General features: G+C 44.3%; 1 protein-coding gene across 4 annotated transcripts in view; it reads right to left on the bottom strand.

Moving 5' to 3' along the window:
* HTT (huntingtin) overlaps nt 1-14,229 on the bottom strand; it is a 168,989-nt gene that overhangs the window by 86,723 nt on the left and 68,037 nt on the right. For all 4 annotated transcript variants that reach the window (XR_008524958.2, XM_024245873.3, XM_054554967.2 and 1 more), the window contains 5 exons: nt 13,301-13,421; nt 10,968-11,044; nt 9,237-9,388; nt 7,978-8,180; nt 1,791-1,917 (listed from right to left, as the gene is read on the bottom strand). Coding sequence is in view for 3 of the 4 variants with exons in the window: in XM_024245873.3 (XP_024101641.3) it covers nt 1,791-1,917; nt 7,978-8,180; nt 9,237-9,388; nt 10,968-11,044; nt 13,301-13,421 (680 nt within the window). In the remaining variant the exon portion in view is untranslated. The remainder of the gene's footprint in view (nt 1-1,790; nt 1,918-7,977; nt 8,181-9,236; nt 9,389-10,967; nt 11,045-13,300; nt 13,422-14,229) is intronic.

Raw genomic sequence — 14,229 nt, 5'->3', positions numbered from 1 at the left:
TCAGGAGGCTGAGGCAGGAGAATTGCTTGAACCTGGGAGGCGGAGGTTGCAGTGAGATGGGATCAAACCATTGTACTCCAGCCTGGGTGAAGAAGACTCTGTCTCAAAAAAAACCTTGAATGTGTTGGTCAAGGATACAAAATTTCATTTATAGACAGGAGGAATGAGTTCAAGAGATCTACTGTATAGCATGGTGACTGCAGTTAACAGCAATGTACCATATGCAAGAAAATCACTGAAAGAGTAGATTTTAAGTGTTCTCACCACAAAACAATGATATGTGAGGTGATGCACAGGTTAATTAGCCATTCCACAATGCATATGTATTTCTTCTTTTTTTTTTTTTGAGACGGAGTCTCGCTCTGTCGCCCAGGCTGGAGTGCAGTGGCATGAACTCAGCTCACTGCAACCTCCACCTGCCGGATTCAAGCAATTCTCCTGCCTCAGCCTCTCAAGTAGCTGGGACTACTGGCGCGTGCCACCATGCCCGGCTTTTTTTGGTATTTTTAGTAGAGACGGGATTTCACCATGCTGGCCAGTTTGGTCTTGAACTCCCAACCTCATGATCCGCCCACCTTGGCCTCCCAAAGTGCTGGGATTACAGGCATGAGCCACCACGCCTGGCCAATGTATACACATTTCAAACGTCATGTTGTATATTATAGATATATACAATTTTGTCAATTAAAACTAAATAAATAGGCCGGGTGCAGTGGCTCATGCCTGTATTCCCAGCACTTTGAGAGGCTGAGGTGGGCAGATCATGAGGTCAGGAGATCAAGACCATCCTGGCCAACACAGTGAAACCCCGTCTCCACTAAAAAAAAAATACAAAAAATTAGCCAGGTGTGGTGGTGCACGCCTGTAGTCCCAGCTACTCAGGAGGCTGAGGCAGGAGAATTGCTTGAACCCAGGAGGCGGAGCTTGCACTGAGCTGAGATCGCGTCACTGCACTCCAGCCTGGGCGACAGAGCGAGACTCTGTCTCAAAAAAATAAATAAAATAAATAAATAAATAAATAGCCTTGATATAAACGCTATATACACAAAACAAATGGGAGAACCATCACTGGCCCCTGGGTGCTGAGAGACAGCATGAGACAGACTGTACAGACAGGCGGCCAAGTGGCCCAAATAGCAGAGGCAGCAGAAGTCACTTCATGCTTTGCCAGGCTCCTCTCCTGCCCCTGCCACTGCCCACCGAGAGCAGTATGGATGGGCATTCGATAAACTGCAGTCACACCTAAATCCTAGCCCCTTCTGTTTTTTACCCACTTTTCGTGGGTAAAAAAAGGTCCTCCAAACTTGTGAATGGTTTAAGCTCCTCCAACTCAGATGACTTTATCCCCACTTTATCCCTCCTTTAGCTCTTCCAAATGTAAACATTCCATTTCCAATCAGAATTTTTGACATATCAGAATCAGTTTTTTCACTCACTACATGTATTCCTAAGCATCTACACCACTTCCCTTACTGAAAATCAGGAGGCCTCTCCAGCCATTGCCTGCAGCCAGGGCAGCACAGGAGAGTGAGGCTCCGCGCTAGGGCTGGAAGCCTGGAGGCTGCAGGGGCTGCATGTCAGCAGGTGGCACTTAGAGATGCTTCAGACCAAAAGGTGGTCTGTGTACATCAGTCATTAGTTTCTAATATCTTGAACTGCACCTGGAGAAACTTTCTCTCACTTTACTGATGTGTATTATATTTCTCTAAAACACCAAGTTACTTAAATCCTACGTTTCTACATGACAGATGCTGCACTCATGTCCCTCCCTTCCCCACACTGTTTCCTACCTGCACTGGCCTCACTGCCTTTCTTGGGACTCAATGGTACAGATGCTTGTTCTCCTGGTTCTTTCTCCTTCCCCTTTCGTCGGATGGGACTTAGAGAAGGGGGGTTTGTTAGAGAAGGCAAGGCTGCCTAAAATAGAAAAACAAAAACAAAAAAACAAAAACATGTGATGGAAGTATAACAAAACTGAAAATTAGAATATTTCGTTTTACCATTTATTAAAAAGAGCTAACCCATGTCACTCATTTTGTTCTTGGACCCCGATATGTACAGTTCAGACACTGTACACATTTTATTTACTTTTGCCCACACAATGATACATGGTAGGGACTGGCCCACAACTTCCTAACAGGTGCACAGAGAACGAGTTGAAGATGGAAGGAGCCCTCAGGGAGCCCCCAGGCCCATGCCCTCCTACAGTAAACAACCAGGGCATTCTATGTTGGCCATGACACCATGACATGAAAGGGGTACAAAGCAGCATTTTTTTTCTTTTTTGAGACAGGGTCTCACTCATCACCCAGGATGGGGTGCAATCATAGTTCATTGTAGCCTCAACCTCCTAGGCTCAAAGCAATCCTCCCACCTCAGCCTCCAGAGTAGATGGGACCACAGGCACATGCCAAGTCACCTAGCTAATTTTTTAATTTCTTGAGGAGACAGGATCTCACACTATGATGCCCAGGCTGGTGTTGAACTCCAAGCTCCAGTGATCCTCCCATCTCAGCCTCCCAAAGTGCTGGAATTACAGGAATGAGCCACCGTGCCTGACCCAAAGCAGCATTTTAAACTCCTGTTTCTAAAAGAGGAAACAGGCTCAGAGATGACGTAACTTATTCAAGGTCACAGCTGGTTACCAGCAAAGCTAGAAGTTAACAAATCCAGATGTATTCATAAAGCCTCAACTCTCTCCAATACACAACACATGAGAGAATATAGAACGTCGAGACTCCCAATGCTCTAGGAGGCAGCCATCATGGGGCAGAGTGAAGGCAAGATGACTGAGATGTGGAACTGAGGTCCTAGCTCTGCTACTTACTCACTCCCTGATCTTAGAAAAGTGCTTGTTATGGTTTCAATGGCTATAGTCCCCCAAATTTATACACTGAAACTTAATTACCAGGGTGATGGTATTAGGAGGTGGGGCCTTTGGGAGGTGACTGGGTCATGAGGGCAGACCCCTCATGAATGAGATTAGCATCCATATATAAGAGGCCCCAGAGAGCTCCCTCATCCCCTCACCACATGAGGGCAAGGCGAAAGTCCTGGATCTTGGACTTCCCAACCTCCAGAACTGTGAGAAGTAAATTCTGTTGTTGAAGCCACCCAGGCTATGGTATTTTGTTATGGCAACCCATGCTGACTAAGACAGTCACCTTAAACCATAATAGGATGAGTGGCTACAATCGGGTGCACGGACTGGAAGGCATCAGGGAAGAAATGCAGACAGTACATGAGAGGTTAGCCGGGCGCAGTGGCTCACGCCTGTAATCCCAGCACTTTGGGAGGCCGAGGCAGGCGGATCATGAGGTCAGGAGATCGAGACCACCCTGGCTAACATGTTGAAACCCCATCTCTATTAAAAAAAAAAATTAGCCAGGCGTGGGTGCATGGGCCTGTAGTCCCAGCCACTCGGGAGGCTGAGGCAGGAGAATCGCTTGAACCCGGGAGGCAGAGGCTCCGTCTCAATTAAAAAAAAAAAGAAAAAGAGAGAGGCTGCTACACTGAAAATCCTGCTTGGTAGAAGGCACCAGTCACAAGCTCACTGACTCTATGAGCCCATCCACAGTAACGTCCAGAGACGTAGAGTCACAGACAAGAAGGCAGGTTAGTGGCTGCCTACAGCTGGGGACATGGGAGGTTTTGGGTAAAAGGTACAGAGTTCCTTTGCGGGTTCTAAAACTGATTCTGGTGATGGCTGTACAACTCTGTGGGCATACTAAAGAGAATGAATTATATACTTTAAATGGGTGAATTATATGAATTATCTCAAGAATGCTGTTTCCTGGCTGGAAGCGGTAGCTCACGGCTGTAATCCTAGCACTTTGGGAGGCCGAGGCGGGCTAATCACGAGGTCACAGGTTTGAGACCAGCCTGGCCAACATGGTAAAACCCCGTCTCTACTAAAAATACAAAAAGTTAGCTGGGTGTGGTGGCAGGTGCCTGTAATCCCAACTACTCGGGAGGCTGAGGCAGGAGGCTGAGGCAGGAGAATCACTTGAACCTGGGAGGCAGAAGTTGCAGTGAGCTGAGATCATGCCAAACCTCTCCAGCCGGGCGACAGAGTGAGACTCTTGTCTCAAAAAAAAAGAAAAAAAAATCAAAAAATTAGCTGGGCATGGTGGGTACACCTGTAGTCCCAACTACTGAGGAGGCTGAGGTAGAAGGATCACTTGAGCCTGGGAGATATCGAGGCTGCAGTGAGCTATGATCATGACACTGCACTCCAAGCTGGGCAACAGAGTGACACCCTATCTCAAAAAAATTAAATTAAATTTAAAAAAAAATGCTCTTTCCAAAACAAAAGGCTAGTGCAGTAATCCAAATGAGATAGTATATCAATCTGGACCAGAAGTGGCAGAGAACATAAAGTATGCGTATGTACACGTATTATGTGTCCATGTACAGGTGCACGCATATGTGCAGAGGTCCCCAAACTTTTTGGCACCAGGGACCAGTTCTCTGGAAGACAATTTTTCCACAAACCGGGGTTGCTGGGGGATGGTTTTGGGATGAAACTATTCCACCTCAAATCATCATCAGGCATTAGATTCTCATAAGGAGCATGCAACCTAGATCCCTCAAATGTGCAGTTCACAATAGGGTTCATGCTCTGATATGGTTTGGCTCTGTGTCCCCACCCAAATCTCATGTTGAATTGTAATCTCCGGTGTCGGAGGTGGGGCCTGGTGGGAGGTGATTGGATCATGGGGGTAGTTTCTAATGGTTGAGCACCATCCCCCTAGTGCTCCTTTGTGTAGCAACTCCCCCTGCAGGCGCTCTCCTTTCTCCCTCCTCTCTGCCTCTCCCTCTCAATCTTTCTCTCTCTCCCTCTCTCCCTCCTTCTCTCTCTCTTTCCTGCGGGCCATGTGAAGATATGCCTACTTCCCCTTCACCTTCTGCCATGACTGCAAGTTTCCTGAGGCCTTCTCAGAAACAGAAGCCTGTACAGCCCGCAGAATTGTGAGTCAATTAAACCTCTTTTCTTTATATGTCTCAGGTATGTCTTTATAGCAGTGTGAGAATGAACTCATACACGCTCCTATGAGAATCTAATGCCACCACTGGCCTGAGAGGAGATAGAGCTCAGGTGGTAATGCTTGCTCACCTCTTCCTGTGCAGCCCGGTTTTTTTTTTTTTTTTTGAGACAGAGTCTCGCTCTGTCACCCAGGCTGGAGTGCAATGGCACAGTCTCGGCTCAGTGCAAGCTCCACCTCCCGGGTTCACGCCGTTCTCCTGCATCAGCCTCCCAAGTAGCTGGGACTACAGGCACCTGCCACCACACCTGGCTCATTTTTTTTTTTGTATTTTTAGTAGAGACGGGGTTTCACCGTGTGAGCTGGAATGGTCTCAATCTCCTGACCTTGTGATGCACCGGCCTCGGCCTCCCAAAGCTCTGGAATTACAGGCGTGGGCCACCGTGCACAGCCTGCAGTCCGGTTTTTAACAGAGGTTGGGGACCCCTGCGTATGTCCATGTATATGTGCATGCACATGTATGTGAATACAAATGTACACACTTACTTCTCGCAAAATATTTAGTAGGGGAAACAAAAGACTTGGTGAGTGGAAATGAAGAGTTATGGTGACCTGTTTCTAGCTTGATAAGATAAAAGTGGGGGAAATGGGGCAGGGGCAGATGTGGGGAGGAGGACAGAAAGCTGAGCTCATCACACCGTGTCTGACATATCCACAAATCAGCTATATATAAGTGTCACGGGGCAGCTGGCTACACTGAACTGCAGCTCCAGAGATAAGTCCTCTGAGGTCCCTCACCTAGACACTGAAGACAGGAGAACAGCCCCGACTCTCAGGCTCCCCTGCCCAATACTGGAGCCACTACCCACATAGGGTTATTTAAATTTAAATTTAATGAAAATTAAACCGAATCGGGGGTTCAGTTCTTCAGTCACACTAGCTGCATTTCAAGGGCTCAACAGTTATATGTGGTTAGTGGCTACTGTCTTGGCTGGCATAGCTATGGAGCACTGCCCTGGTTATAGAAAATTCTGCCACTCTCTAGAACAGCACTGGCCCAGAGACTACAAAGAGAGAAGACGGCCTAGGACACAGCCTAGAAAGCATGTGCTGGTGGGCAGGAAGGACTGAACCCAGTGACTGGGGAGTGGCAAGTGGGTCAGGGAACACCCAGGAGGCCCTCTGAAAGCCAAATGAAGAGGACACTCAAGATGGGGGTAGCGGCCTGCAGGGTACAAAGAGGGAAAGGCAGGGAGGACCAGAGCAGTGCCCAGAGATGTAAAGACATGATCTGGGCGGGAAACGCTGCTGTGGAGTGTGGCAACAGAAACCACCAGCAGGGGTTAAGGAAGGATGGCTGAAGTAGTACACAGAGTCCAGGCCAAGAGAGCCAAAGAAACCTTGCAAACAACGTCCACCTCAGAGCAGTGGGAAGCTCTGTGGGCTGAGGCTGGGACTCTCCAGAGATGTTTGCAGAGAAGGGAGAAGACTGATGGCAGCTAAAGGAGAATGGGAAGTTAGTGGGGAGATTTTTACAGGTAGAAGACAAGACAAAGAGAGAGTAATCAGATATAAACAGTAAGTGAACTGGTCTATCTTAGGCCGGGCATGGTGGCTCACGTCCGTAATCCCAACACTTTGGGAGGCCGAGGCGGGTAGATCACTTGAGGTCAGGAGTTTGAGACCAACCTGACCAACATGGTGAAACCCGTCTCTACTAAAAATACAAAAAAATTAGCTGGGCGTGGTGGTGCATGCCTGTAATCCCAGCTACTCGAGAGGCTGAGGCAGAAGAATCGTTTGAACCCAGGAGGCAGAAGTTGCAGTGAGCTGAGATCGCACCATTGCACTCCAGCCCAGGCAACAAGAGTGAAACTCTGTCTCAAAAAAAAAAAAAAAAAAAAAAGTATGTGATCTGGTCTATCTCAAATCCATTGTACAAATAGTTAACATTTGTTTTGAAGTTGATTTTATTGCTTCACAGAAAAGCAAAACTGTCCCTGAGATTGGCAGAACACTCTACAACCATGGAAATGCTCTATAACTATGCTAGCCAGGACAGTAGCCATTAACCAAGATTTAAGGAGACAGCAATGAGGTACTTGGCCAGGAACATCAATTCTGAGCTTTCTTGGCTAATGCTGGAAACCTAAAACTAAAGCTAGGTATTTCCCTCTTAGGGATAACAGTGATTGATGATACTAGAAGAGCTATAAAACACATGGTCACATTTTTTTCTTCTTTTGGAAAGAGTCTGACTCTGTCATCCAGGCTGGAGTGCAGCGGCACAATCAAGACTCACTGCAAACTCCGCCTCCCAGGTTCAAGCAATTCTCTTGCCTCAGCCTCTCAAGTAGCTGGGATTACAGGCACGTGTCACCACGCCCATCTAATTTTTTTTTTGAGACGGAGTCTCGCTCTGTCACCCAGGGTGGAGTGCAGTGGCGTGATCTCAGCTCACTGCAAGCTCCGCCTCCCGGATTCACGCCATTCTCCTACCTCAGCCTCCCGAGCAGCTGGGACTACAGGCGCCCGCCACCACGCCCAGCTAATTTTTTTGTATTTTTAGTAGAGACGGGGTTTCACCATGTTAGCCAGGATGGTCTTGATCTCCTGACCTCGTGATCCACCCGCCTCGGCCTCCCAAAGTGCTGGGATTACAGGCTTGAGCCACCGCGCCCAGCCCAACCCATCTAATTTTTGTATTTTTAGTAGAGATGGGGTTTCCTGATGTTGGCCAGGCTGGTCTCGAACTCTTGGCCTCAAGTGATCCACCCGCCTCAGTCTCCCAAAGTGCTGGAATAACAGGCATGAGCCACTGCACCCATCCACATGGTCACATTTTGATGTTAAATTTAGTGTCATAATCTGAGCAATTTTGTTCATTTAAAGCAAAAAGAGAATAAAGAAGGGACAGGTTACTAAACAAAGGTAGTCTGGAAACCCACAGTCATTAAGGCTGTATGAATCCAGCACCCAAGTGGGACATTACCTTTATTGCGGGTCCAGGAGCCACGTCATCCAGGACGTGGGCACAAATGTTAATCACCTTCAGCAGGTGGGAGAAGAGCTGTTCCACCATGGGCACCAGGGCCCGGTCCCCCAGGGCTGGCCAGACCTCCTCTTGCTTGGTGGCTGCTGGGTTGGCTTCTTCTTCAGAGGCCCATGAACTTCTCAGAGATTTGGGAGCACTGGCTGTGATACGGGCATAGACATTACCTCTCCATCCCAATAGCATGGGAAAGACAAACTGCTTGGGGAACTGAAGTCATTTAAGACCCTATGTTGAGAGTTGGCCAGACATCTGTGCCTGATATTCAACTGATAAGCCAAACTCAAACTGAAACTGACATTTCCCCCACAAATCTGTGTTCCCAATTTCCATGACTGTCACCACCACACACCTGCCCAGGATGTGAAGTCAGCCCGGGTTTCTTTGTCTTCACAACCGAAGTTCATCTGGTGAACCAGGCCTGGCAATTCTGCCTCCTTCATTCTCTTACAATCAGTGTCTTCCCTACAGTCCCAAAGCCATTATCTTGCCTTAGCATCAACATTAATCTCCTGAGTCTCCCTACCTTCTCCTCCAGCCCACATTCAAGTTGGCTGAATGATCTTATTAAAATACTCATCTTTTAGTCCCTTTCACGAAACTCTCCTACAGCCCCCTGAAGCAAACAGCACAGGTCCCAATTCTTTCATGGAGATTGGCAACTTCTCCCAAAATCAATTTCAATGGACTCCGTCTTCCTTGCTGGCCACATCCTCCATTATCATCGCCAAAGTGCTACACTCTCTCCGTGTTGTGCCCTTTCCTACCAGCCCATAAATCTGCCCAAGGAGAGTGATCAGGGCCACTCTGTGTGACCACTGCACTTTTGTTTACATTTATCCTCCTCTAATCTAAAACCAACTTGAGAATGAAGTCCATACATTATACTTTCTTATCATCCCAGTGCCCAAGGGAGTACTGGCATATGGAGCCCACTAAAATGAAATTCAAAATGAGTTTACTTGTAGTTAACTGAGGGGCTATATTGGGAAGAGGCTACTTTAAAATACTCAGCACAGAACAGCTGCCAACTACACGTGTTTATGCATATAGGTAACATCTGAAATTTGACTAAAGGGACAAGCCATCACTGGCAATGACCTTATAGTATTTTCCCCTCATATGCTCACCACCCCCATTCCCCCTAAGGAAATCAAAATCCAAGTCCCGGAGTCCCTGTTTCAACTCAGCACCAGTACCTGCAAGCAAGTTTCCGGCCAAAATCAAAGCATCTTGATGGGCTGAGAGATCCAATGGGAACCAAGCTGACGAGAGCAGGGTCAGAATCATTGTGGCCATCCCAACGGTACAGCTCTTCCTAGACTCATCTGAGGCACTCAGTGGAGGCACTCTGGAAGCAGACATTTACAAAGTCAAATTATAGACAATTTTCAAGCAAGCAACAGTCTTCCTTTCTCTTGCAATTCCAAGAGGAAGGCATGTCACAATACATTTTATACCAGCTCAGAAATTGTTTTATTTTTAATCAACTAACATCTTTCCTATAAATCAAAGATCCATAAAAATCATTTGAGAAATGAAATCAGGTAGTAGATCTGAATAAAAGTATTGGGGCCTAAGTGTCCAGTGAAGGAATGCTTCCACTAGGGCATATGACAATGGTTCTGCTGAACTGGAGATGAGACAGCTACCCAGACATTTGGGCATCTTAATGCCATTGAGTAAACAGGCACAAAATAAAAGAGAATTGGCTAGGGTGAGCTCTTTATTACTATGGAAAAATAGCGTACTTGATACACAATGGGGCAGGTCTGACATGGTTAGTTTTCCTGATATTATTATGTTGGTTCCCCAATGGTTTCCTTTAATACCCCACATCTTGTAGTAAAAGTTACTGAAAGACAAATTGCAACCTCAAATAAGCAGGACTACCCAGGGCTCAATCCCCTAGAAAAGACAGTATAAGTCAAACTACCAAGATGCTGAAAAGACAGTATAAGTCAAACTACCAAGGTGCTGAATGAGGATTAAGAGAACATACAATGGGTATGGAGAATAGAACTCATAAATATCAACCCCTTGTGAACAGATGCAGAAACGAGGATTATGGTGTCTACCCATATTTTCTTTTTTATCATTTAAATCTATCTATATTTTAAATTGTAAAAAGTATTAGAACTGTATGTTTACTTGAACAAATTTTTAACTTCCTTTAAATTAATACATTTTACACCAATGCCAAAGTTGCCCAGAAGTGAAGTCTAGTGCCAGACCTATGACTAGAAACCATAGCTGCTCAGTCTGTATGTGAGGAAGGCGGGAAAGCAATCATTCTACAGCAGATAATGTAATCCACTTCAAGCAAATGTCAGTTGGTCATTTGCTGACACACACAAGAAATCTGCAGGTTTACTTCTCAAATGTGATGTGAGTCACCAAAATCATTCTCAGTAATTGATACACAAAATGAAAGCCTATTCCTGAATGCTGGAGAAGACTTGAAATTATTTCCCAGATGCTAGTAGGGCCACCTACTGGAAGAAAATCATTTTGAAATAAAAGCTGTTAATGTAATAACAGTAGTTCCTAAATCATCACCATTTCGTATGCTAGGTCACATTTAAGTGAAAAAAGGTTCCTAAACTTCTAATTCACAGCAAATAATTCTGGAAAGAATCAAGCTAATGAGAAGAGTCTTTTGCCAGCATATGAGAATTCCCTTAAATGCACTTGAAGATCACACCCTGAAATTCCCAAAAATGCCTAAGAACATTTGGCATTCATTTCCCACAGCTCCTGTCACTAGTCTCACACAACTAATACAGCAGAAACAAGTATTCCATCAGATATTTTTCCAAAAAGCCAAACTGATAAAAGACTTAAAAAGAAAGAAAAAGGGCATCCTAATAACTATGTTTATATCATACTGTTGTAGACAACTATTAATATATACTGAGGAAAATACATACCCACAGTGCCAACCTAAACTCCAAATGCAAACTGGGAAGGCAGTGGAAAGAAGACACAAAGCTTCACAGCATCCAAACTGAGAAGAAAGAAACAATAAAATCACACCCAAACACCACAAAGGTTTATTGAATTATATCTCTTTTTACCCTTTATAAAAAGTACAAACAATGAGAAGAAAACTGAGATCTGTGTATGATAACCACAGGATATCTGTCCCACCATGGTACAACTTCTTACTTTAGACAACTCAAACACATGTTATCAGAAAGGCAATTATATCCCAATGAAGACAGGCTCCTGTGCTGCCCACACACTGGAATGCTCTCCCACCCTTCCACCTCTCAACTGCCCCTGCACATCCTTAGGAGCTGAGCTCCAGCTTATCACATCATCTCCCTGACCAGCCTGCAGAAACCGTAAGGGCAGGAATCCTGTTTTTACATCCCAAGCCTACAACAGTGCCTGACACATGTCGGCCACAATAAAAATAAATAAGCAAAGTTTACGATATTTTGAACAAATCAAGGGAAGACCATACTGCAGACAGCCCAAACAATATTTAGTGTTCTATAACATGCAAGTATTTCTTTTGTCAAATAAAATAAAAAGGTCTGGCTGGGTGCAGTGGCTCACGCCTGTAATCCCAGCACTTTGGGAGGCCGAGGCGGGTGGATCACAAGGTCAGGAGTTCGAGACCAGCCTGATCAACCTGGTGAAACCCTACCTCTACTAAAAATACAAAAATTAGCCAGGTGTGGTGCCGCGTGCCTGTAATTCCAGCCACTCAGGAGGCTGGGACCAGAGAATCATTTGAACCCAGGAAGCAGAGGCTGCAGTGAGCCAAGATCACGCCACTGCATTCCAACCTGGGCAACACAGTGAGATTCCATCTCAAAAAATAAAAATAAAAAGGTTTAACCTGGTCACCAGCAAATTAACATTACTTTTGTATATTATTTTTTCTGATAACAAAAGTTATACTTGCTCGTTTTAGAAAATTTGAGAATATCTGAAAAATATAAAGAAGAAAAAAATGATCCACAATCCCAAAATTTATCTTGGTGATTATCTGCCAATGTGAGAAACGTATATATGGAAATATTATTTTTCTTAACTGAAATCTGACTATACCCCCTACCAGGTTTGTATTCTGCCTTTTTTCACTCAATATTACAATCCAGATTATACATCTCCATATTGTTAAAAATTCTCCAAAGCATCACACTATATACTAGCATATGTACATAATTTAATTATTCTTGGATTCTTGGATATTATGGTTCTTTTCTAACGTCAGCAACATAAATTATTATTATAAAAATGTAAGACCAGGCATGGTGGCTCACGCCTGTAATCCCAGCACTTTGGGTGGCCGAGGCGGGCAGATCGCCTGAGGTTGGGAGTTTGAGACCAGCCTGACCAACATGGAGAAACCCTGTCTCTACTAAAAATACAAAATTAGCCGGGCATGGTGGCGCATGCCTGTAATCCCAGCTACTCCGGAGACTGAGGCAGGAGAATTGCCTGAACCCGGGAGGTAGAGGTTGTGGTAAGCTGAGATCATGCCACTGCACTCCAGCCTGGGCAACAAGAGCAAAACTCTATCTCAAAAAAAAAATTTAAAAAATAAAAATAAAAATGTAAAAATCTAAATTATAAATATTTTTCCCTTAGTATATACTACCAGGTCACTGAGTTAATTATAGTCTAGACATTTTAAACTTCTGATACATTACCAGTGCAGGTGACAGTAGTTTACTTTTTCTTTTTTTTTTTTTTTTTTTTGAGACAGAGTCTCGCTCTATTGCACAGGCTGGAGTGCAGTGGCTTGATCTTGGCTCACTGCAACCTCTACCTCCCAGGTTCAAGCGATTCTCCTGCCTCAGCCTCCTGAGTAGCTGGGATTACAGGTGCCCGCCACCACACCCAGCTAATTTTTGTATTTTTAGTAGAGATGGGGTTTCACCACGTTGGCCAGGCTGGTATCCGACTCCTGACCTCAAGTGAGCCCCCAACCTTGGCCTCCCAAAGTGCTGGGATTACAGGCATGAGCCACCATGCCTGGCTTATTTTAATTTTTATGTCTTCCTAAATTGGCTGAATTTTTTTATTTTGGGAGTGTATTACTTTAAATAATCAGAAAAAAAATAGTTATTTACATTCCTGGAGTAAGCTAAGATTCTTTTCACAGAAGCACAATTTCTTAGCAAGCCCCATAGATAAGTAAGAGCACTAATACAAGCACCTCAACATAAGATAACCATACAACTAACTGGCAATACAAGCTACCAAAAATTATTATAATTTCATTAAGACCAATCAAGAAACTTACTGTGAGTGCTCTGGTGGTTGATGTGATTAGTTCATGAGAAACTGCTGCAATAACTCTTGAAAGGTTATTTTCCATAGTGACATCTGTTATGCTTGGTAGTAGGTTATAGCCTCTATATATTCTAATAAGAAAAATATAGAGACTTAAAATATACTATTAAAACATATTTTTAAAGATCAAATGGCATTTAAAAGTTTAAGATTAAAGATTAAAAGAAGTTAAGCAGTCTCAACTTTTAAGTGAAACGGGCTGAAAATAAATTGTGATCATTATTCCATAATAATGGCTGAATTTATTCCCTCCCTTCCTCCCAGTCCGCCCCGAACACTTTTGCTGCAGCCATACTCCCCTTATAGCATTGCCTACTATCTCTTTAAGTTGAAATAAATGCTTCATGAAGTTATCCCTGCTTCCAAGAAAAAAGAAATTCCTTTCTCCACTTCTGAGCTCCCATGGCACTTTTTTGCATTTCCTTCATGGCACATGTCCATTTCTATCCCCCATTATAGTTATATACAAACTCTAATTCCTTTAGAACACGTGGAAAAAAGGCAAAAAATAAAACAAATTATAACACCCCAATGGTTTGAATAAAGCCAATCTGATTTTGTATCCCTCACAGTGTCTCGTCCACAGAGACACTCAACAAAACTAAGGAGATTATGATTTTAAGTTAACACATGAATGCTAACAGAATAGGCAGCTAAGCAGCACACTCTGCTGCACAATTGGTCATTGTATCTATCACGCAAGACCCAATTAAGCACAGCTGAATTGTCAAGAGGCCTGCTGAAGTTTGGAACAGGGAAACTTTTCATAGTAGTTAGTAACCAATTTTAATGATATCTCAGTTGGCATCTATTAATAAATATTCATCTTCTGAAATGACATTAAGAAGCAACAATTTATTCCAAGCTTATCAAATTCCT

The sequence above is a fragment of the Pongo abelii genome, chromosome 3, assembly GCF_028885655.2.
Source record: "Pongo abelii isolate AG06213 chromosome 3, NHGRI_mPonAbe1-v2.0_pri, whole genome shotgun sequence".
In the NCBI taxonomy this organism is placed as follows: domain Eukaryota; kingdom Metazoa; phylum Chordata; class Mammalia; order Primates; family Hominidae; genus Pongo; species Pongo abelii.
The sequence above is the reverse complement of the archived record's forward strand: the minus strand, read 5'-3'. Positions and strand labels throughout refer to the sequence as shown.